We start from the raw sequence: 26147 nt of genomic DNA, 5'->3' as shown, positions 1-26147 counted from the left end.
TCTACCATGTTGACACCAGTGTTTATCTACCATGTTGACACCAGTATTTATCTACCATGTTGACAATAGTGTTCATCTGGCATGTTGACACCAGTTTTTATCTACCATGTTGACACCAGTGTTCATCTGGCATGTTGGAACCAGCCTGTATCTGGCAGAGGCCCAACACCACCCAAAACTTAGGAATTTATTACTCATCTTTTTAGGTGTCCAATTACTGAATTGTATTAACTTTAAAAAATAAACTCAATATACTATGCTTTACTTTGAATCGTTAAATGTTATATTGAATTAATCTAATGAAGGTTATGGGCTATAAGACGTCCTACCTGACTATTAGTTAGGTTAGGGTTAGAGTTAAACATCCTACCTGGCTGTCTCCTTCCACTCCATCTCCTGCCCATCCACAGAGAGCAGCTCATCCAGCTCAGTGAAGAGTTGAGGTGGTGACGGTCCATCATCATCCTCTCCCAGCATAATGCGGATCCTCTCGCCCGCTGGAGAGACTGGAGAGAAAGGGAAGATACTACAGCTTACAGGCTGCTGCCCATCCAGGTTGGTTTTTCCCTCATCTCCTAACCCATTCATCTTGGCCCCTGGGGCCAGCTGGCCAACTCTGACCACTTGAGGTGGAGGTGGAGGAATCCTAACAAGAACCTCATCCCTCTCCTCATTCCAGTCCTCATCCCTCTCTCCATCCCTCTCTTTCTCCTTCTCTCCATCCCTCTCCTTCTCCTTCTCTCCATCCCTTTCCTTCTCCTTCTCTTCGTGGTTGTTGTTGTTGTTCTCAGACATCTCTGTAACTTTTCACCCCCAACTGTCCAAGGGTAAGGGTTAGCTAACCCGACTGTCCAAAAGGTTAGGGTTATCAAACTAGGTCCCAGTAGGAGTGCAGGTGGGAACCATCCACAGATAAATCAACAGCTACACCTCTGTGGGAAAGTTACTGTTGTCTGTCCTCTGTCCCTACTGGAGCTCTCTAAGACCCAGGTAGAGGGAGGGTGAGGGGGTCCCCCAGTCCCCCACAGCCAGCCCCCCTCCCCTCTGTCCCCTCCACAGCTCAAATAGAAACCCTCTCCATTGGTCACCCAGTCAGCCCCCTTACCCCTCCCCTCTGCCCCCTCTCCCACCTAATAGAGCCCATTTTATTGGTCCCCCAGCTTGGCATAGTGCCATGAGTCCCTCATTAAGAATTAGGAAATGTTTCACAAACTGCCCATTCTAAACAAGAAAGCTTTGCTTTCTTTCTCCCTTGTTTTCTAATTTGAATATTTAGTCAAGCATCAGTGCCCACATAAAAAAAGACTCTGCAGGATATCAAAAAGACTGAAATATAAATACTACTTTTCAACACTAGCCCTCTTCAGATGTGTTTAACATGGATCACATGACTATAGACACTTACAACAAGTGGTGTCGGTGACAAGTATTGGTAGTCAGAAGGTGAACTGAACAGCCTGTTGATAAAGAGAATAGTGCCTTTCCCATTAGTTCTATGTAGGACACACACACACGTGCACACAAAATGCACACGCACATGTCATATGGTTGGTTGGTGATAGCTGGTTACCAGTGATCCCTATAGTACTAACAATGCAGTCTCTGGTGGAACATATTGTACATGTTCCATCATTATTAAAATGGTGAATAATGTCTTTCTCTAGGAACACTCTGTGTTGGGAAAGCCGTGCTCAGAGAGAAAGACTGTGTGTTGGGAAAGCCATGGTCCTAGAGAAAGACTGTGTGTTGGGAAAGCCGTGCTCCTAGAGAAAGACTGTTGGAAAAGCCGTGCTCCGAGAGAAAGACTGTTGGGAAAGCCATGCTCCTAGAGAAAGACTGTTGGGAAAGCCATGCTCCTAGAGAAAGATGGTGTTGGGAAAGCTGTGCTCCTAGGGAAAGACTGTGTTGGGAAAGCCATGCTCCTAGAGAAAGACTGTTGGGAAAGCCATGCTCTAGAGAAAGACTGTGTTGAGAAAGCTGTGATCCTAGAGAAAGACTGTGTTAGGAAAGCCGTGCTCCGGGAGAAAGTCTGTGTGTTGGGAAAGCCATGCTCCCAGAGAAAGACTGTGTGTTGGGAAAGCCGTGCTCCTAGAGAAAGACTGTGTGTTGGGAAAGCTATGCTCCTAGAGAAAGACTGCTGGGAAAGCCATGCTCCTAGAGAAACGCTGTGTTGGGAAAGCCGTGCTCCTAGAGAAAGGCTGTGTTGGGAAAGCCATGCTCCCAGAGAAAGACGGTGTTGGGAAAACCATGCTCCGAGAGAAAGGCTGTGTTGGGAAAGCCATGCTCCCAGAGAAAGACTGTTGGGAAAGCTGTGCTCCCAGAGAAAGACTGTTGGGAAAGCCTGTGTTTATCTCCTAGAGAAAGTGTTTATCTCCCAGAGAAAGACTGTTGGGAAAGCCGTGCTCCCAGAGAAAGACTGTTGGGAAAGCCGTGCTCCCAGAGAAAGACTGTTGGGAAAGCCGTGCTCCCAGAGAAAGACTGTTGGGAAAGCCGTGCTCCCAGAGAAAGACTGTTGGGAAAGCCGTGCTCCCAGAGAAAGACTGTTGGGAAAGCCATGCTACTAGAGAAAGACTGTTGGGAAAGCCGTGCTCCAGAGAAAGGCTGTGTTGGGAAAGCCGTGCTCCCAGAGAAAGACTGTTGGGAAAGCCGTGCTCCCAGAGAAAGACTGTTGGGAAAGCCGTGCTCCCAGAGAAAGACTGTTAGGAAAGCCGTGCTCCCAGAGAAAGACTGTTGGGAAAGCCATGATCCTAGAGAAAGACTGTTGGGAAAGCCATGCTCCTAGAGAAAGACTGTGTTGAGAAAGCTGTGATCCTAGAGAAAGACTGTGTTGGGAAAGCCATGCTCTAGATAAAGACTGTGTTGGGAAAGCCATGCTACTAGAGAAAGACTGTGTTGGGAAAGCCATGCTACTAGAGAAAGACTGTTGGGAAAGCCGTGCTCCTAGAGAAAGACTGTTGGGAAAGCCATGCTCCTAGACAAAGACTGTTGGGAAAGCCATGCTCCTAGACAAAGACTGTTGGGAAAGCCATGCTCCTAGAGAAAGACTGTGTGTTGGGAAAGCCAAGCTTCCAGAGAAAGACTGTGTGTTGGGAAAGCCGTGCTCCTAGAGAAAGACTGTGTGCTTTCCCAAAACATACAGACAGTCCAGGAGAGCAACACAACAACGAACCAATACAAAGATATCATTGTGCCAAGACACCCTGCTCTTTTCACTTGCATTTCAGCCACTAGTGAATATCAATGAAACATCCACTGAAGCAGATTCCTTCACGCTACCGGACCCTTGCCTGCCAAGTCCACAGCTCTGATATCACTGGAAGTCATGCAGAGGAATGCCAGTCAGACCAAGAGATTATGCAACACTTCAGGACAGCAAGATAGTACAACAGGGATGACATGTTCTAATGTAACCCTGCCTGTATCCACACAGTTTAACAGGCACGAAATGTTCTGCTGTAACCCTGCCTGTATCCACATAGTTTAACAGGGATGACATGTAAGCATTTTTCTACGGCTGGCCATGCTTTCCACCTGACTACCCCGGTCAACTGCCCTGCACCCCCCACAGCAACTTGCCTAAGCCTCCCCATTTCTCCTTCACCCAAATCCAGATAGCTGATGTTCTGAAAGAGCTGCCAATTATCTGCCGAAGTTGTTGCAACCCCTATTACTAGCCTGTTCAACCGCTCTTTCGTGTCGTCTGAGATCCCAAAGATTGAAAAGTTGCCACGATAATCCCCCTCTTCAAAGGGGGAGACACTCTAGACCCAAACTGTTACAGACCTATATCTATCCGACCCTGCCTTTCTAAGGTCTTTGAAAGCCAATTTAACAAACAGATTACCGACCATTTCGAATCCCACCGTACCTTCTCCGCTATGCAATCTGGTATCCGAGCTGATCATGGGTGCACCCCAGTCACGCTCAAGGTCCTAAACTATATCATAACTGCCATCGATAAGAGACATTACTGTGCAGCCATATTCATCGACCTGGACAAGGCTTTCGACTCTGTCAATCACCACATTTTTAGCGGCAGACTCAACAGCCTTGGTTTCTCAAATGACTTCCTCACCTGGTTCACCATCTATTTCTCTGATAGAGTTCAGTGTGTGAAATTAGAGGGCCTGTTGTCCGGGCCTCTGGCACTCTCTCTGAGGGTGCCACAGGGTTCAATTCTCGGGCAGACTCTCTTCTCTGTATACATCAATGATGTCGCTCTTGCTGCAAGTGATTCTCTGATCCACCTCTACGCAGACGACACCATTCTGTATACATCTGGCCCTTCTTTGGACACTGTGTTAACTAACCTCCAGACGAGCTTCAATGCTATACAACTCTTCTTCCGTGGCCTCCAACTGCTCTTAAATGCAAGCAAAACTAAATGCATAGTCTTCAACTGATCGCTGCCCCCACCTGACCACCTGTCCAGCACCACTACTCTGGACGGTTTTGACTTAGAATATGTGGACAAGTACAAATACCTAGGTGTCTGGCTAGACTGTAAACTCTCCTTCCAGACTCACATTAAGCATCTCCAATCCAAAATTACATCTAAAATCTGCTTCCTATTTTGCAACAAAGCATCCTTCACTCATGCCGCCAAACATACCCTCGTGAAACTGACCATTACACAGATTCTCGACTTCGGTGATGTCATCTACAAAGTAGCCTCCAACACTCTACTCAACAAATTGGATGCAGTCTATCACAGTGCCATCTGTTTTGTCACCAAAGCCCCTTATACTACCCACCATTGCGACCTGTACGCTCTCATTGGCTGGCCCTTGCTTTATACTCGTCGCCAAACCCACTGGCTCCAGGTCATCTACAAGCTAGATAAAGACCCGAATTATCTCAGCTCACTGGTCACCATAGCAGCACCCACCCTTAGCACGCGCTCCAGCAGGTATATCTCACTGGTCACCCCCAAAGCCAATTCCTCTTTTGGCCGCCTTTCCTTCCAGTTCTCTGCTGCCAATGACTGGAACGAACTGCAAAAATCACTGAAGCGGGAGACTCACATCTCCCTCACTAAGCTTTAAGCACCAGCTTTCAGAGCAGCTCACAGATCACTGCACCTGTACATAATTAATCTGTAAATAGCCCATCCAACTACCTCATCCCCATACTGTATTTATTTATCTTGCTCCTTTGTACCCCAGTATCTCTACTTGCACATTCATCTTCTGCACATCTATCACTCCAGTGTTAAATTGGTATATTATAACTACTTCGCCACTATGGCTTATTCATTGCCTTACCTCCCTTACCTTACCTCCTTTGCACACACTGTATATAGACTTTTTCTACTGTATTATTGACTGTATGTTTGTTTATTCCATGTGTAATTCTGTGTTGTTGTATGTGTCGAACTGCTTTCCTTTATCTTGGCCAGGTCGCAGTTGTAAATGAGAACTTGTTCTCAATGAGCCTACCTGGATAAATGAAGGTGAAATAAATAAATAAATAAATAAAATATTATGTTTTAACCCTCCTGCTTCCACATAGTTCGACAGGGATGACATGTTCTGCTTTAACCCTCCTGTTTCCACATAGTTCGACAGGGATGACATGTTCTGCTTTAACCCTCCAGCTTCCACATAGTTCGACAGGGATGACATGTTCTGCTTTAACCCTCCTGCTTCCACATAGTTCGACAGGGATGACATGTTCTGCTTTAACCCTCCTGCTTCCACATAGTTCGACAGGGATGACATGTTCTGCTTTAACCCTCCTGCTTCCACATAGTTCGACAGGGATGACATGTTCTGCTTTAACCCTCCTGCTTCCACATAGTTCGACAGGGATGACATGTTCTGCTTTAACCCTCCAGCTTCCACATAGTTGGACAGGGATGACATGTTCTGCTTTAACCCTCCTGCTTCCACATAGTTCGACAGGGATGACATGTTCTGCTTTAACCCTCCTGCTTCCACGTAGTTCGACAGGGATGACATGTTCTGCTTTAACCCTCCTGCTTCCACGTAGTTCGACAGGGATGACATGTTCTGCTTTAACCCTCCTGCTTCCACAAAGTTCGACAGGGATGACATGTTCTGCTTCAACCCTCCTGCTTCCACATAGTTCGACAGGGATGACATGTTCTGCTTTAACCCTCCTGTTTCCACATAGTTCGACAGGGATGACATGTTCTATATAGAGGACCAGTCAGTGTTACTACTATATTGAGGACTAGTCAGTGTTACTACTATATAGAGGACCAGTCAGTGTTACTACTATATAGAGGACCAGTCAGTGTTACTACTATATAGAGGGCCAGTCAGTGTTACTACTATATAGAGGACCAGTCAGTGTTACTACTATATAGAGGACCAGTCAGTGTTACTACTATAGAGGACCAGTCAGTGTTACTACTATAGAGGACCAGTCAGTGTTACTACTATATAGAGGACCAGTCAGTGTTACTACTATATAGAGGACCAGTCAGTGTTACTACTATATAGAGGACCAGTCAATGTTATTATATAGAGACCAGTGAGTGTTACTGTATAGGACCTGTCAGCGTTACTACTACATAGAGGGCCAGTCAGTGTTACTACTATATAGAGGACCAGTCAGTGTTACTACTATATAGAGGACCAGTCAGTGTTACTACTATATAGAGGGCCAGTCAGTGTTACTAGAGGACCAGTCAGTGTTACTACAATATAGAGGACCAGTCAGTGTTACTACTATATAGAGGTCCAGTCAGTGTTACTACTATATAGAGGACCAGTCAGTGTTACTACTATATAGAGGACCAGTCAGTGTTACTACCATATAGAGGACCAGTCAGTGTTACTACCATATAGAGGACCAGTCAGTGTTACTACAATATAGAGGACCAGTCAGTGTTACTATATAGGACGAGTCAGTTTTACTACGATGTAGAGGACCAGTCAGTGTTACTGCTATATAGAGGACCAGTCAGTGTTACGATACAGGACGAGTCAGTGTTACTACTATAGAGGCCCAGTCAGTATTACTACTATATAGAGGCCCAGTCAGTGTTACTACTATATGGAGGACCAGTCAGTGTTACTACTATATGGAGGACCAGTCAGTGTTACTACTATATAGAGGACCAGTCAGTGTTACTGCTATATAGAGGGCCAGTCAGTGTTACTACCATATAGAGGACCAGTCAGTGTTACTACTATATAGAGGACCAGACAGTGTTACTGCTATATAGAGGACCAGTAGGTGTTACTACTATATAGAGGACTAGTCAGTGTTACTACTATATAGAGGGCCAGTCAGTGTTACTACTATATAGAGGACCAGTCAATGTTATTATATAGAGACCAGTGAGTGTTACTGTATAGGACCAGTCAGTGTTATTACTATATAGAGGACCAGTCAGTGTTACTACTATATAGAGGACCAGTCAGTGTTACTACTATATAGAGGCCCAGTCAGTGTTACTGCTATATAGAGGACCAGTTAGTGTTACTATATAGAGACCAGTGAGTGTTACTGTATAGGACCAGTCAGTGTTACTACTATATAGAGGACCAGTCAATGTTATTATATAGAGACCAGTGAGGGTTACTGTATAGGACCAGTCAGTGTAACTACTATATAGAGGGACAGTCAGTGTTACTACTATATAGAGGACCAGTCAATGTTATTATATAGAGATGACCAGGCAGTGTTACTACTATATAGAGGACCAGTCAGTGTTACTACTATATAGAGGACCAGTCAGTGTTACTACTATATAGAGGACCAGTCAGTGTTACTACTATATAGAGGACCAGTCAGTGTTACTACCATATAGAGGACCAGTCAGTGTTACTACTATATAGAGGACCAGTCAGTGTTACTACTATTTATAGGACCTGTCAGTGTTACTACTATATAGAGGACGAGTCAGTGTTACTAATATACAGAGGATCTGTCACTGTTACTACTATATAGAGGACTAGTCAGTGTTACTACTATATAGAGGACGAGTCAGTGTTACTAATATATAGAGGACCAGTCAGTGTTACTACTATGGAGGACCAGTCAGTGTTACTATTATATGGAGGACAAGTCAGTGTTACTACTATATAGAGGACCAGTCAGTGTTAGTACTATATGGAGGACCAGTCAGTGTTACTACTATATAGAGGACCAGTCAGTGTTACTACTATATAGAGGACCAGTCAGTGTTACTCCTATACAGAGGACCAGTCAGTGTTACTACTATATAGAGGACCAGTCAGTGTTACTCCTATACAGAGGACCAGTCAGTGTTACTATCATATAGAGGGCCAGTCAGTGTTATTGCTATATAGAGGACCAGTTAGTGTTACTATATAGAGACCAGTGAGTGTTACTATATAGGACCAGTCAGTGTTACTACTATTTATAGGACTAGTCAGTGTTACTACTATATAGAGGACGAGTCAGTGTTACTAATATACAGAGGACCTGTCACTGTTACTACTATATAGAGGACTAGTCAGTGTTACTACTATATAGAGGACGAGTCAGTGTTACTAATATATAGAGGACCAGTCAGTGTTACTACTATGGAGGACCAGTCAGTGTTACTACTATATAGAGGACCAGTCAGTGTTACTACTATATAGAGGGCCAGTCAGTGTTACTACTATATAGAGGACCAGTCAGTGTTACTACTATATAGAGGACCAGTCAGTGTTACTACTACAGTGGACCAGTCAGTGTTACCACTATATAGAGACCAGTCAGTGTTACTACTATATATAGAGGCCAGTCAGTGTTACTACAATATAGAGGACGAGTCAGTGTTACTACAATATAGAGGACCAGTCAGTGTTACTACTATATAGAGGGCCAGTCAGTGTTACTACAATATAGAGGACCAGTCAGTGTTACTACTATATAGAGGACCAGTCAGTGTTACTACTATGTAGAGGACCAGTCAGTGTTACTACTACATAGAGGACCAGTCAGTGTTACTACTATATAGAGGACCAGTCAGTGTTACTACTATATAGAGGACCAGTCAGTGTTACTACTATATAGAGGACGAGTCAGTGTTACTACGATATAGAGGACCAGTCAATGTTATTATATAGAGACCAGTGAGTGTTACTGTATAGGACCAGTCAGTGTTATTACTATATAGAGGACCAGTTAGTGTTACTACCATATAGAGGGCCAGTCAGTGTTACTACAATATAAGAGGACCAGTCAGTGTTACTACTATATAGAGGCCCAGTCAGTGTTACTAATATATAGAGACCAGTGAGTGTTACTATATAGGACCAGTCAGTGTTACTACTCTATAGAGGACCAGTCATTGTTACTACTATATAGAGGACCAGTCAGTGTTACTACTATATAGAGGACGAGTCAGTGTTACTACTATATAGAGGACCAGTCAGTGTTACTACTATATAGAGGGCCAGTCAGTGTTACTACTATATAGAGGGCCAGTCAGTGTTACTACTATATAGAGGGCCAGTCAGTGTTACTACTATATAGAGGGCCAGTCAGTGTTACTACCATATAGAGGGCCAGTCAGTGTTACTACCATATAGAGGGCCAGTCAGTGTTACTACCATATAGAGGGCCAGTCAGTGTTAGTACTATATAGAGGACCAGTCAGTGTTACTACTATATAGAGGACCAGTCAGTGTTACTACTATATAGAGGACCAGTCAGTGTTACTACTATATAGATGACCAGGCAGTGTTACTACTATTTAGAGGACCAGTCAGTGTTACTACTATATAGAGGCCCTGTCAGTGTTACTACTACAGAGAGGACCAGTCAGTGTTACTACTATATAGAGGCCCAGTCAGGGTTACTACTATAGAGGCCCAGTCAGGGTTACTACTATAGAGGCCCAGTCAGTATTACTACTATATAGAGGACCAGTCAGTGTTACTACTATATGGAGGACCAGTCAGTGTTACTACTATATAGAGGACCAGTCAGTTTTACTACCATATAGAGGGCCAGTCAGTGTTACTACCATATAGAGGGACAGTCAATGTTATTATATAGAGACCAGTGAGTGTTACTGTATAGGACCAGTCAGTGTTACTACTATATAGAGGACAGTCAGTGTTACTACTATATAGAGGACCAGTCAGTGTTACTACTATATAGAGGACCAGTCAGTGTTACTACTATATAGAGGGCCAGTCAGTGTTACTACTATATAGAGGACCAGTCAGTGTTACTACTATATAGAGGGCCAGTCAGTGTTACTACTATATAGAGGACCGGTCAGTGTTACTACTATATAGAGGACCAGTCAGTGTTACTACTATATATAGGACCAGTCAGTGTAACTATATCGGACGAGTCAGTGTTACTACGATACAGAGGACCAGTCAATGTTATTATATAGAGACCAGTGAGTGTTACTGTATAGGACCTGTCAGTGGTACTACTATATAGAGGACCAGTCAATGTTATTATATAGAGACCAGTGAGGGTTACTGTATAGGACCAGTCAGTGTAACTACTATATAGAGGGACAGTCAGTGTTACTACTATATAGAGGACCAGTCAATGTTATTATATAGAGATGACCAGGCAGTGTTACTACTATATAGAGGACCAGTCAGTGTTACTACTATATAGAGGACCAGTCAGTGTTACTACTATATAGAGGACGAGTCAGTGTTACTACTATATAGAGGACCAGTCAGTGTTACCACTATATAGAGGACCAGTCAGTGTTACTGCTATGGAGGACCAGTCAGTGTTACTACTATTTATAGGACCTGTCAGTGTTACTACTATATAGAGGACGAGTCAGTGTTACTAATATACAGAGGATCTGTCACTGTTACTACTATATAGAGGACTAGTCAGTGTTACTACTATATAGAGGACCAGTCAGTGTTACTACTATATAGAGGACCAGTCAGTGTTACTACTATGGAGGACCAGTCAGTGTTACTATTATATGGAGGACAAGTCAGTGTTACTACTATATAGAGGACCAGTCAGTGTTACTACTATATGGAGGACCAGTCAGTGTTACTACTATATAGAGGACCAGTCAGTGTTACTACTATATAGAGGACCAGTCAGTGTTACTCCTATACAGAGGACCAGTCAGTGTTACTACTATATAGAGGACCAGTCAGTGTTACTACTATACAGAGGACCAGTCAGTGTTACTATCATATAGAGGGCCAGTCAGTGTTATTGCTATATAGAGGACCAGTCAGTGTTACTATATAGAGACCAGTGAGTGTTACTATATAGGACCAGTCAGTGTTACTACTATTTATAGGACTAGTCAGTGTTACTACTATATAGAGGACGAGTCAGTGTTACTAATATACAGAGGACCTGTCACTGTTACTACTATATAGAGGACTAGTCAGTGTTACTACTATATAGAGGACGAGTCAGTGTTACTAATATATAGAGGACCAGTCAGTGTTACTACTATGGAGGACCAGTCAGTGTTACTATTATATGGAGGACAAGTCAGTGTTACTACTATATAGAGGAACAGTCAGTGTTACTATCATATAGAGGGCCAGTCAGTGTTACTGCTATATAGAGGACCAGTTAGTGTTACTACTATATAGAGGACCAGTCAGTGTTACTACAATATAGAGGACCAGTCAGTGTTACTACTATATAGAGGGCCAGTCAGTGTTACTACTATATAGAGGACCAGTCAGTGTTACTACTATATAGAGGACCAGTCAGTGTTACTACTATATAGAGGGCCAGTCAGTGTTACTACAATATAGAGGACCAGTCAGTGTTACTACTATATAGAGGACCAGTCAGTGTTACTACTATGTAGAGGACCAGTCAGTGTTACTACTATATAGAGGATAGTCAGTGTTACTACTATATAGAGGACCAGTCAGTGTTACTACTATATAGAGGACCAGTCAGTGTTACTACTATATAGAGGACCAGTCAGTGTTACTACGATATAGAGGACCAGTCAATGTTATTATATAGAGACCAGTGAGTGTTACTGTATAGGACCAGTCAGTGTTATTACTATATAGAGGACCAGTCAGTGTTACTACCATATAGAGGGCCCAGTCAGTGTTACTACAATATAAGAGGACCAGTCAGTGTTACTACAATATAAGAGGACCAGTCAGTGTTACTACTATATAGAGACCAGTGAGTGTTACTATATAGGACCAGTCAGTGTTACTACTCTATAGAGGACCAGTCATTGTTACTACTATATAGAGGACCAGTCAGTGTTACTACTATATAGAGGACGAGTCAGTGTTACTACTATATAGAGGACCAGTCAGTGTTACTACTATATAGAGGGCCAGTCAGTGTTACTACTATATAGAGGGCCAGTCAGTGTTACTACTATATAGAGGGCCAGTCAGTGTTACTACTATATAGAGGGCCAGTCAGTGTTACTACCATATAGAGGGCCAGTCAGTGTTACTACCATATAGAGGGCCAGTCAGTGTTACTACTATATAGAGGACCAGTCAGTGTTACTACTATATAGAGGACCAGTCAGTGTTACTACTATATAGAGGACCAGTCAGTGTTACTACTATATAGAGGACCAGTCAGTGTTACTACTATATAGAGACCAGGCAGTGTTACTACTATTTAGAGGACCAGTCAGTGTTACTACTATATAGAGGACCTGTCAGTGTTACTACTATAGAGAGGACCAGTCAGTGTTACTACTATATAGAGGCCCAGTCAGGGTTACTACTATAGAGGCCCAGTCAGGGTTACTACTATAGAGGCCCAGTCAGTATTACTACTATATAGAGGACCAGTCAGTGTTACTACTATATGGAGGACCAGTCAGTGTTACTACTATATAGAGGACCAGTCAGTTTTACTACCATATAGAGGGCCAGTCAGTGTTACTACCATATAGAGGGACAGTCAATGTTATTATATAGAGACCAGTGAGTGTTACTGTATAGGACCAGTCAGTGTTACTACTATATAGAGGGCCAGTCAGTGTTACTACTATATAGAGGACCAGTCAGTGTTACTACTATATAGAGGACCAGTCAGTGTTACTACTATATAGAGGGCCAGTCAGTGTTACTACTATATAGAGGGCCAGTCAGTGTTACTACTATATAGAGGGCCAGTCAGTGTTACTACCATATAGAGGGCCAGTCAGTGTTACTACCATATAGAGGACCAGTCAGTGTTACTACTATATAGAGGACCAGTCAGTGTAACTATATAGGACGAGTCAGTGTTACTACGATATAGAGGACCAGTCAATGTTATTATATAGAGACCAGTGAGTGTTACTGTATAGGACCAGTCAGTGTTCTTACTATATAGAGGACAAGTCAGTGTTACTACTATATAGAGGACCAGTCAGTGTTACTATATAGGACGAGTCAGTGTTACTACTATATAGAGGACCAGTCAGGGTTACTACTATAGAGGCCCAGTCAGTATTACTACTATACAGAGGACCAGTCAGTGTTACTACTATATGGAGGACCAGTCAGTGTTACTACTATATAGAGGACCAGTCAGTGTTACTACTATATAGAGGACCAGTCAGTGTTACTCCTATATAGAGGACCAGTCAGTGTTACTACCATATAGAGGGCCAGTCAGTGTTACTACTATATAGAGGGACAGTCAGTGTTACTATCATATAGAGGGCCAGTCAGTGTTACTGCTATATAGAGGACCAGTTAGTGTTACTATATAGGACGAGTCAGTGTTACTACGATATAGAGGACCAGTCAGTGTTACTATATAGAGACCAGTGAGTGTTACTATATAGGACCAGTCAGTGTTATTACTATATAGAGGACCAGTCAGTGTTACTACCATATAGAGGGCCAGTCAATGTTATTATATAGAGACCAGTGAGTGTTACTGTATAGGACCAGTCAGTGTTACTACTATATAGAGGGCCAGTCAGTGTTACTACTATATAGAGGACCAGTCAGTGTTACTACTATATAGAGGACCAGTCACTGTTACTACTATAGGACGAGTCAGTTTTACTACGATATAGAGGACCAGTCAGTGTTACTACTATATAGAGGACCAGTCAGTGTTACTACTATATAGAGGACCAGTCAGTGTTACTACTATATAGAGGACCAGTCAGTGTTACTACTATATAGAGGAACGTCAGTGTTACTACTATATAGAGGACCAGTCACTGTTACTATATAGGACGAGTCAGTTTTACTACGATGTAGAGGACCAGTCAGTGTTACTGCTATATAGAGGACCAGTCAGTGTTACTATACAGGACGATTCAGTGTTACTACTATAGAGGCCCGGTCAGTATTACTACTATATAGAGGCCCAGTCAGTGTTACTGCTATATGGAGGACCAGTCAGTGTTACTACTATATGGAGGACCAGTCAGTGTTACTACTATATAGAGGACCTGTCAGTGTTACTGCTATATAGAGGGCCAGTCAGTGTTACTACCATATAGAGGACCAGTCAGTGTTACTACTATATAGAGGACCAGACAGTGTTACTGCTATATAGAGGGCCAGTAGGTGTTACTACTATATAGAGGACTAGTCAGTGTTACTACTATATAGAGGGCCAGTCAGTGTTACTACTATATAGAGGACCAGTCAATGTTATTATATAGAGACCAGTGAGTGTTACTGTATAGGACCAGTCAGTGTTATTACTATATAGAGGACCAGTCAGTGTTACTACTATGTAGAGGACCAGTCAGTGTTACTATCATATAGAGGGCAGTGAGTGTTACTGTATAGGACCAGTCAGTGTTACTACTATATAGAGGACCAGTCAATGTTATTATATAGAGACCAGTGAGGGTTACTGTATAGGACCAGTCAGTGTAACTACTATATAGAGGGACAGTCAGTGTTACTACTATATAGAGGACCAGTCAATGTTACTACTATATAGAGGACGAGTCAGTATTACTACTATATAGAGGACCAGTCAGTGTTACTACTATATAGAGGACCAGTCAGTGTTACTACTATATAGAGGACCAGTCAGTGTTACTACTATATAGAGGACCAGTCAGTGTTACTACTATATAGAGGACCAGTCAGTGTTACTACTATATAGAGGACCAGTCAGTGTTACTACTATATAGAGGACGAGTCAGTGTTACTACTATATAGAGGACCAGTCAGTGTTACCACTATATAGAGGACCAGTCAGTGTTACTGCTATGGAGGACCAGTCACTGTTACTACTATTTATAGGACCTGTCAGTGTTACTACTATATAGAGGACTAGTCAGTGTTACTACTATATAGAGGACGAGTCAGTGTTACTAATATACAGAGGACCTGTCACTGTTACTACTATATAGAGGACTAGTCAGTGTTACTACTATATAGAGGACGAGTCAGTGTTACTAATATATAGAGGACCAGTCAGTGTTACTACTATGGAGGACCAGTCAGTGTTACTATTATATGGAGGACCAGTCAGTGTTACTACTATTTAGAGGACCAGTCAGTGTTACTACAATATAGAGGACCAGTCAGTGTTACTACTATAAAGAGGACCAGTCAGTGTTACTACTATATAGAGGACCAGTCAGTGTTAATACTATATAGAGGATCAGTCAGTGTTACTACTATATAGAAGACCAGTCAGTGTTACTACTATATAGAGGACCAGTCAGTGTTACTACTATATAGAGGGCCAGTCAGTGTTACTACAATATAGAGGACCAGTCAGTGTTACTACTATATAGAGGACCAGTCAGTGTTACTACTATATAGAGGGCCAGTCAGTGTTACTACAATATAGAGGACCAGTCAGTGTTACTACTATATAGAGGACCAGTCAGTGTTACTACTATATAGAGGACCAGTCAGTGTTACTACTATATAGAGGACCAGTCAGTGTTACTACTATATAGAGGACCAGTCAGTGTTACTACTATATAGAGGACCAGTCAGTGTTACTACTATATAGAGGACGAGTCAGTGTTACTACGATATAGAGGACCAGTCAATGTTATTATATAGAGACCAGTGAGTGTTACTGTATAGGACCAGTCAGTGTTATTACTATATAGAGGACCAGTCAGTGTTACTACTATATAGAGGGCCAGTCAGTGTTACTACTATATAGAGGACCAGTCAGTGTTACTACTATATAGAGGACCAGTCAGTGTTACTACTATATAGAGGACCAGTCAGTGTTACTACTATATAGAGGACAAGTCAGTGTTACTACTATATAGAGGACCAGTCAGTGTTACTACTATATAGAGGACCAGTCAGTGTTACTACAATATAGAGGACCAGTCAGTGTTACTACTATATAGAGGGCCAGTCAGTGTTACTACAATATAGAGGACCAGTCAGTGTTACTACTATATAGAGGACCAGTCAGTGTTACTACTATATAGAGGGCCAGTCAGTGTTACTACAATATAGAGGACCAGTCAGTGTTACTACTATATAGAGGACCAGTCAGTGTTACTACTATATAGAGGACCAGTCAGTGTTACTACTACATAGAGGACCAGTCAGTGTTACTACTATATAGAGGACCAGTCAGTGTTACTACTATATAGAGGACCAGTCAGTGTTACTACTATATAGAGGACGAGTCAGTGTTACTACGATATAGAGGACCAGTCAATGTTATTATATAGAGACCAGTGAGTGTTACTGTATAGGACCAGTCAGTGTTACTACTATATAGAGGGCCAGTCAGTGTTACTACTATATAGAGGGCCAGTCAGTGTTACTACTATATAGAGGACCAGTCAGTGTTACTACTATATAGAGGACCAGTCAGTGTTACTACTATATAGAGGGCCAGTCAGTGTTACTACTATATAGAGGGCCAGTCAGTGTTACTACTATATAGAGGACCAGTCAGTGTTACTACTATATAGAGGACCAGTCAGTGTTACTACTATATAGAGGACCAGTCAGTGTTACTACTATATAGAGGACCAGTCAGTGTTACTACTATATAGAGGACCAGTCAGTGTTACTACTATATAGAGGACGAGTCAGTGTTACTACGATATAGAGGACCAGTCAATGTTATTATATAGAGACCAGTGAGTGTTACTGTATAGGACCAGTCAGTGTTATTACTATATAGAGGACCAGTTAGTGTTACTACCATATAGAGGGCCAGTCAGTGTTACTACAATATAAGAGGACCAGTCAGTGTTACTACTATATAGAGACCAGTGAGTGTTACTATATAGGACCAGTCAGTGTTACTACTCTATAGAGGACCAGTCATTGTTACTACTATATAGAGGACCAGTCAGTGTTACTACTATATAGAGGACGAGTCAGTGTTACTACTATATAGAGGACCAGTCAGTGTTACTACTATATAGAGGGCCAGTCAGTGTTACTACTATATAGAGGACCAGTCAGTGTTACTACTATATAGAGGACCAGTCAGTGTTACTACTATATAGAGGGCCAGTCAGTGTTACTAGTGTATAGAGGACCAGTCAATGTTATTATATAGAGACCAGTGAGTGTTACTGTATAGGACCTGTCAGTGTTACTACTTTATAGAGGACTAGTCAGTGTTACTACTATATAGAGGGCCAGTCAGTGTTACTACTATATAGAGGACCAGTCAGTGTTATTACTATATAGAGGCCCTGTCAGTGTTACTGCTATATAGAGGACCAGTCAGTGTTACTACTATATAGAGGACCAGTCAGTGTTACTACTATATAGAGGACCAGTCAGTGTTACTACTATATAGAGGACCAGTCAGTGTTACTACTACATAGAGGACCAGTCAGTGTTACTACTATATAGAGGACCAGTCAGTGTTACTACTATATAGAGGACCAGTCAGTGTTACTACTATATAGAGGACGAGTCAGTGTTACTACAATATAAGAGGACCAGTCAGTGTTACTACTATATAGAGACCAGTGAGTGTTACTATATAGGACCAGTCAGTGTTACTACTCTATAGAGGACCAGTTATTGTTACTACTATATAGAGGACCAGTCAGTGTTACTACTATGTAGAGGACCAGTCAGTGTTACTACTCATATAGAGGGCAGTGAGTGTTACTGTATAGGACCAGTCAGTGTTACTACTATATAGAGGACCAGTCAATGTTATTATATAGAGACCAGTGAGGGTTACTGTATAGGACCAGTCAGTGTAAATACTATATAGAGGGACAGTCAGTGTTACTACTATATAGAGGACCAGTCAATGTTACTACTATATAGAGGACCAGTCAGTGTTACTACTATATAGAGGACCAGTCAGTGTTACTACTATATAGAGGACCAGTCAGTGTTACTACTATATAGAGGACCAGTCAGTGTTACTACTATATAGAGGACCAGTCAATGTTATTATATAGAGAGGACCTGTCAGTGTTACTACTATATAGAGGACCAGTCAGTGTTACTACTATATAGAGGACGAGTCAGTGTTACTACTATATAGAGGACCAGTCAGTGTTACCACTATATAGAGGACCAGTCAGTGTTACTGCTATGGAGGACCAGTCAGTGTTACTACTATTTATAGGACCTGTCAGTGTTACTACTATATAGAGGACTAGTCAGTGTTACTACTATATAGAGGACGAGTCAGTGTTACTAATATACAGAGGACCTGTCACTGTTACTACTATATAGAGGACTAGTCAGTGTTACTACTATATAGAGGACGAGTCAGTGTTACTAATATATAGAGGACCAGTCAGTGTTACTACTATGGAGGACCAGTCAGTGTTACTATTATATGGAGGACCAGTCAGTGTTACTACTATTTAGAGGACCAGTCAGTGTTACTACTATATAGAGGACCAGTCAGTGTTAATACTATATAGAGGACCAGTCAGTGTTACTACTATATAGAGGACCAGTCAGTGTTACTACTATATAGAGGACCAGTCAGTGTTACTTCTATATAGAGGACCAGTCAGTGTTACTACAATATAGAGGACCAGTCAGTGTTACTACTATATAGAGGGCCAGTCAGTGTTACTACAATATAGAGGACCAGTCAGTGTTACTACTATATAGAGGACCAGTCAGTGTTACTACTATATAGAGGGCCAGTCAGTGTTACTACAATATAGAGGACCAGTCAGTGTTACTACTATATAGAGGACCAGTCAGTGTTACTACTATATAGAGGACCAGTCAGTGTTACTACTACATAGAGGACCAGTCAGTGTTACTACTATATAGAGGACCTGTCAGCGTTACTACTACATAGAGGGCCAGTCAGTGTTACTACTATATAGAGGACCAGTCAGTGTTACTACTATATAGAGGACCAGTCAATGTTATTATATAGAGACCAGTGAGTGTTACTGTATAGGACCTGTCAGCGTTATTACTATATAGGACCAGTCAGTGTTACTACTATAGAGGACCAGTCAGTGTTACTACTATAGAGGCCCAGTCAGTATTACTACTATATGGAGGACCAGTCAGTGTTACTACTATATAGAGGACCAGTCAGTGTTACTACAATATAGAGGACAAGTCAGTGTTACTACTATATAGAGGACCAGTCAGTGTTACTACTATATAGAGGACCAGTCAGTGTTACTACAATATAGAGGACCAGTCAGTGTTACTACTATATAGAGGGCCAGTCAGTGTTACTACAATATAGAGGACCAGTCAGTGTTACTACTATATAGAGGACCAGTCAGTGTTACTACTATATAGAGGGCCAGTCAGTGTTACTACAATATAGAGGACCAGTCAGTGTTACTACTATATAGAGGACCAGTCAGTGTTACTACTATATAGAGGACCAGTCAGTGTTACTACTACATAGAGGACCAGTCAGTGTTACTACTATATAGAGGACCAGTCAGTGTTACTACTATATAGAGGACCAGTCAGTGTTACTACTATATAGAGGACGAGTCAGTGTTACTACTATATAGAGGACCAGTCAATGTTATTATATAGAGACCAGTGAGTGTTACTGTATAGGACCAGTCAGTGTTATTACTATATAGAGGACCAGTCAGTGTTACTACTATATAGAGGGCCAGTCAGTGTTACTACAATATAGAGGACCAGTCAGTGTTACTACTATATAGAGGACCAGTCAGTGTTACTACTATATAGAGGGCCAGTCAGTGTTACTACAATATAGAGGACAAGTCAGTGTTACTACTATATAGAGGACCAGTCAGTGTTACTACTATATAGAGGACCAGTCAGTGTTACTACTACATAGAGGACCAGTCAGTGTTACTACTATATAGAGGACCAGTCAGTGTTACTACTATATAGAGGACCAGTCAGTGTTACTACTATATAGAGGACGAGTCAGTGTTACTACGATATAGAGGACCAGTCAATGTTATTATATAGAGACCAGTGAGTGTTACTGTATAGGACCAGTCAGTGTTATTACTATATAGAGGACCAGTTAGTGTTACTACCATATAGAGGGCCAGTCAGTGTTACTACAATATAAGAGGACCAGTCAGTGTTACTACTATATAGAGACCAGTGAGTGTTACTATATAGGACCAGTCAGTGTTACTACTCTATAGAGGACCAGTCATTGTTACTACCATATAGAGGACCAGTCAGTGTTACTACTATATAGAGGACCAGTCAGTGTTACTACTATATAGAGGACCAGTCAGTGTTACTACTACATAGAGGACCAGTCAGTGTTACTACTATATAGAGGACCAGTCAGTGTTACTACTATATAGAGGACCAGTCAGTGTTACTACTATATAGAGGACGAGTCAGTGTTACTACGATATAGAGGACCAGTCAATGTTATTATATAGAGACCAGTGAGTGTTACTGTATAGGACCAGTCAGTGTTATTACTATATAGAGGACCAGTCAGTGTTACTACTATATAGAGGGCCAGTCAGTGTTACTACAATATAGAGGACCAGTCAGTGTTACTACTATATAGAGGACCAGTCAGTGTTACTACTATATAGAGGGCCAGTCAGTGTTACTACAATATAGAGGACCAGTCAGTGTTACTACTATATAGAGGACCAGTCAGTGTTACTACTATATAGAGGACCAGTCAGTGTTACTACTATATAGAGGACCAGTCAGTGTTACTACTATATAGAGGACCAGTCAGTGTTACTACTATATAGAGGACCAGTCAGTGTTAATATAGAGGACGAGTCAGTGTTACTACAATATAAGAGGACCAGTCAGTGTTACTACTATATAGAGACCAGTGAGTGTTACTATATAGGACCAGTCAGTGTTACTACTCTATAGAGGACCAGTTATTGTTACTACTATATAGAGGACGAGTCAGTGTTACTACTATATAGAGGACCAGTCAGTGTTACTACTATATAGAGGACCAGTCAATGTTATTATATAGAGACCAGTGAGTGTTACTGTATAGGACCAGTCAGTGTTATTACTATATAGAGGACCAGTTAGTGTTACTACCATATAGAGGGCCAGTCAGTGTTACTACAATATAAGAGGACCAGTCAGTGTTACTACTATATAGAGACCAGTGAGTGTTACTATATAGGACCAGTCAGTGTTACTACTCTATAGAGGGCCAGTCAGTGTTACTACCATATAGAGGGCCAGTCAGTGTTACTACTATATAGAGGGCCAGTCAGTGTTAGTACTATATAGAGGACCAGTCAGTGTTACTACTATATAGAGGACCAGTCAGTGTTACTACTATATAGAGGACCAGTCAGTGTTACTACTATATAGATGACCAGGCAGTGTTACTACTATTTAGAGGACCAGTCAGTGTTACTACTATATAGAGGCCCTGTCAGTGTTACTACTACAGAGAGGACCAGTCAGTGTTACTACTATATAGAGGACCAGTCAGGGTTACTACTATAGAGGCCCAGTCAGTATTACTACTATATAGAGGACCAGTCAGTGTTACTACTATATGGAGGACCAGTCAGTGTTACTACTATATAGAGGCCCAGTCAGTTTTACTACCATATAGAGGGCCAGTCAGTGTTACTACCATATAGAGGGACAGTCAATGTTATTATATAGAGACCAGTGAGTGTTACTGTATAGGACCAGTCAGTGTTACTACTATATAGAGGGCCAGTCAGTGTTACTACTATATAGAGGACCAGTCAGTGTTACTACTATATAGAGGACCAGTCAGTGTTACTACTATATAGAGGGCCAGTCAGTGTTACTACTATATAGAGGGCCAGTCAGTGTTACTACCATATAGAGGGCCAGTCAGTGTTACTACCATATAGAGGGCCAGTCAGTGTTAGTACTATATAGAGGACCAGTCAGTGTTACTACTATATAGAGGACCAGTCAGTGTAACTATATAGGACGAGTCAGTGTTACTACGATATAGAGGACCAGTCAATGTTATTATATAGAGACCAGTGAGTGTTACTGTATAGGACCAGTCAGTGTTCTTACTATATAGAGGACAAGTCAGTGTTACTACTATATAGAGGACCAGTCAGTGTTACTATATAGGACGAGTCAGTGTTACTACTATATAGAGGACCAGTCAGTGTTACTACTATATAGAGGCCCTGTCAGTGTTACTACTATATAGAGGACCAGTCAGGGTTACTACTATAGAGGCCCAGTCAGTATTACTACTATACAGAGGACCAGTCAGTGTTACTACTATATGGAGGACCAGTCAGTGTTACTACTATATAGAGGACCAGTCAGTGTTACTACTATATAGAGGACCAGTCAGTGTTACTCCTATATAGAGGACCAGTCAGTGTTACTACCATATAGAGGGCCAGTCAGTGTTACTACTATATAGAGGGACAGTCAGTGTTACTATCATATAGAGGGCCAGTCAGTGTTACTACCATATAGAGGGCCAGTCAGTGTTACTACCATATAGAGGGCCAGTCAGTGTTACTACTATATAGAGGACCAGTCAGTGTTACTACTATATAGAGGACCAGTCAGTGTTACTACTATATAGAGGACCAGTCAGTGTTACTACTATATAGATGACCAGTCAGTGTTACTATAGAGGACCAGTCAGTGTTACTACTATATAGAGGACCAGTCAGGGTTACTACTATAGAGGCCCAGTCAGTATTACTACTATACAGAGGACCAGTCAGTGTTACTACTATATGGAGGACCAGTCAGTGTTACTACTATATAGAGGACCAGTCAGTGTTACTACTATATAGAGGGCCAGTCAGTGTTACTACTATATAGAGGACCAGTCAATGTTATTATATAGAGACCAGTGAGTGTTACTGTATAGGACCAGTCAGTGTTACTACTATATAGAGGGCCAGTCAGTGTTACTACTATATAGAGGACCAGTCAGTGTTACTACTATATAGAGGACCAGTCAGTGTTACTACTATATAGAGGGCCAGTCAGTGTTACTACTATATAGAGGGCCAGTCAGTGTTACTACTATATAGAGGACCAGTCAGTGTTACTACTATATAGAGGACCAGTCAGTGTTACTACTATATAGAGGACCAGTCAGTGTTACTACTATATAGAGGACCAGTCAGTGTTACTACTATATAGAGGACCAGTCAGTGTTACTACTATATAGAGGACCAGTCAGTGTTACTACTATATGGAGGACCAGTCAGTGTTACTACTATATGGAGGACCAGTCAGTGTTACTACTATATGGAGGACCAGTCAGTGTTACTACTATATAGAGGACCAGTCAGTGTTACTACTATATAGAGGGCCAGTCAGTGTTACTACTATATAGAGGACCAGTCAGTGTTACTATCATATAGAGGACCAGTCAGTGTTACTGCTATATAGAGGACCAGTTAGTGTTACTATATAGGACGAGTCAGTGTTACTACGATATAGAGGACCAGTCAGTGTTACTATATAGAGACCAGTGAGTGTTACTATATAGGACCAGTCAGTGTTATTACTATATAGAGGACCAGTCAGTGTTACTACTATATAGAGGGCCAGTCAATGTTATTATATAGAGACCAGTGAGTGTTACTGTATAGGACCAGTCAGTGTTACTACTATATAGAGGGCCAGTCAGTGTTACTACTATATAGAGGACCAGTCAGTGTTACTACTATATAGAGGACCAGTCAGTGTTACTACTATATAGAGGACCAGTCAGTGTTACTACTATATAGAGGACCAGTCAGTGTTACTACTATATAGAGGACCAGTCACTGTTACTATATAGGACGAGTCAGTTTTACTACGATGTAGAGGACCAGTCAGTGTTACTGCTATATAGAGGACCAGTCAGTGTTACTATACAGGACGATTCAGTGTTACTACTATAGAGGCCCGGTCAGTGTTACTACTATATAGAGGCCCAGTCAGTGTTACTACTATATGGAGGACCAGTCAGTGTTACTACTATATGGAGGACCAGTCAGTGTTACTACTATATAGAGGACCTGTCAGTGTTACTGCTATATAGAGGGCCAGTCAGTGTTACTACCATATAGAGGACCAGTCAGTGTTACTACTATATAGAGGACCAGTCAGTGTTACTACTATATAGAGGACCAGTCAGTGTTACTACTATATAGAGGACCAGTCAGTGTTACTACTATATAGAGGGCCAGTCAGTGTTACTACTATATAGAGGACCAGTCAATGTTATTATATAGAGACCAGTGAGGGTTACTGTATAGGACCAGTCAGTGTAACTACTATATAGAGGGACAGTCAGTGTTACTACTATATAGAGGACCAGTCAATGTTATTATATAGAGATGACCTGTCAGTGTTACTACTATATAGAGGACCAGTCAGTGTTACTACTATATAGAGGACCAGTCAGTGTTACTACTATATAGAGGACCAGTCAGTGTTACTACTATATAGAGGACCAGTCAGTGTTACTACTATATAGAGGACCAGTCAGTGTTACTACTATATAGAGGACCAGTCAGTGTTACTACTATATAGAGGACCAGTCAGTGTTACCACAATATAGAGGACCAGTCAGTGTTACTGCTATGGAGGACCAGTCAGTGTTACTACTATTTATAGGACCTGTCAGTGTTACTACTATATAGAGGACTAGTCAGTGTTACTACTATATAGAGGACGAGTCAGTGTTACTAATATACAGAGGACCTGTCAGTGTTACTACTATATAGAGGACTAGTCAGTGTTACTACTATATAGAGGACGAGTCAGTGTTACTAATATATAGAGGACCAGTCAGTGTTACTACTATGGAGGACCAGTCAGTGTTACTATTATATGGAGGACAAGTCAGTGTTACTACTATATAGAGGACCAGTCAGTGTTACTGCTATATAGAGGACCAGTTAGTGTTACTATATAGGACGAGTCAGTGTTACTACGATATAGAGGACCAGTCAGTGTTACTATATAGAGACCAGTGAGTGTTACTATATAGGACCAGTCAGTGTTACTACTATATAGAGGACCAGTCAGTGTTACTACCATATAGAGGACCAGTCAATGTTATTATATAGAGACCAGTAGTGTTAGTATAGGACCAGTCAGTGTTACTACTATATAGAGGGCCAGTCAGTGTTACTACTATATAGAGGACCAGTCAGTGTTACTACTATATAGAGGACCAGTCAGTGTTACTACTATATAGAGGACCAGTCAGTGTTACTACTATATAGAGGACAGTCAGTGTTACTACTATATAGAGGACCAGTCAGTGTTACTATATAGGACGAGTCAGTTTCACTACGATGTAGAGGACCAGTCAGTGTTACTGCTATATAGAGGACCAGTCAGTGTTACTATATAGGACGATTCAGTGTTACTACTATAGAGGCCCGGTCAGTATTACTACTATATAGAGGCCCAGTCAGTGTTACTACTATATGGAGGACCAGTCAGTGTTACTACTATATGGAGGACCAGTCAGTGTTACTATTATATGGAGGACAAGTCAGTGTTACTACTATATAGAGGACCAGTCAGTGTTACTAGTATATGGAGGACCAGTCAGTGTTACTACTATATAGAGGACCAGTCAGTGTTACTACTATATAGAGGACCAGTCAGTGTTACTCCTATATAGAGGACCAGTCAGTGTTACTACCATATAGAGGGCCAGTCAGTGTTACTACTATATAGAGGACCAGTCAGTGTTACTACTATATAGAGGACCAGTCAGTGTTACTACTATATAGAGGACCAGTCAGTGTTACTACTATATAGAGGAACGTCAGTGTTACTACTATATAGAGGAACAGTCACTGTTACTATATAGGACGAGTCAGTTTTACTACGATGTAGAGGACCAGTCAGTGTTACTGCTAT

The 26147-nt window shown here is 41.6% G+C and overlaps 1 protein-coding gene across 5 annotated transcripts in view; it reads right to left on the bottom strand.

Annotated features, from left to right (window-relative positions):
• The window catches only part of slc4a4a (solute carrier family 4 member 4a), a 309472-nt gene that overhangs the window by 177999 nt on the left and 105326 nt on the right, over positions 1-26147 (bottom strand). For all 5 annotated transcript variants that reach the window (XM_042320203.1, XM_042320201.1, XM_042320199.1 and 2 more), the window contains one exon: positions 371-506. In XM_042320203.1, coding sequence (XP_042176137.1) covers positions 371-506 — 136 coding nt within the window. The remainder of the gene's footprint in view (positions 1-370; positions 507-26147) is intronic.

The sequence above is a fragment of the Oncorhynchus tshawytscha genome, linkage group LG04 (genome assembly GCF_018296145.1).
Source record: "Oncorhynchus tshawytscha isolate Ot180627B linkage group LG04, Otsh_v2.0, whole genome shotgun sequence".
Taxonomy (NCBI): domain Eukaryota; kingdom Metazoa; phylum Chordata; class Actinopteri; order Salmoniformes; family Salmonidae; genus Oncorhynchus; species Oncorhynchus tshawytscha.
Note: the sequence above shows the minus strand (reverse complement) of the source record. Positions and strands in the feature narration are given on the sequence as shown.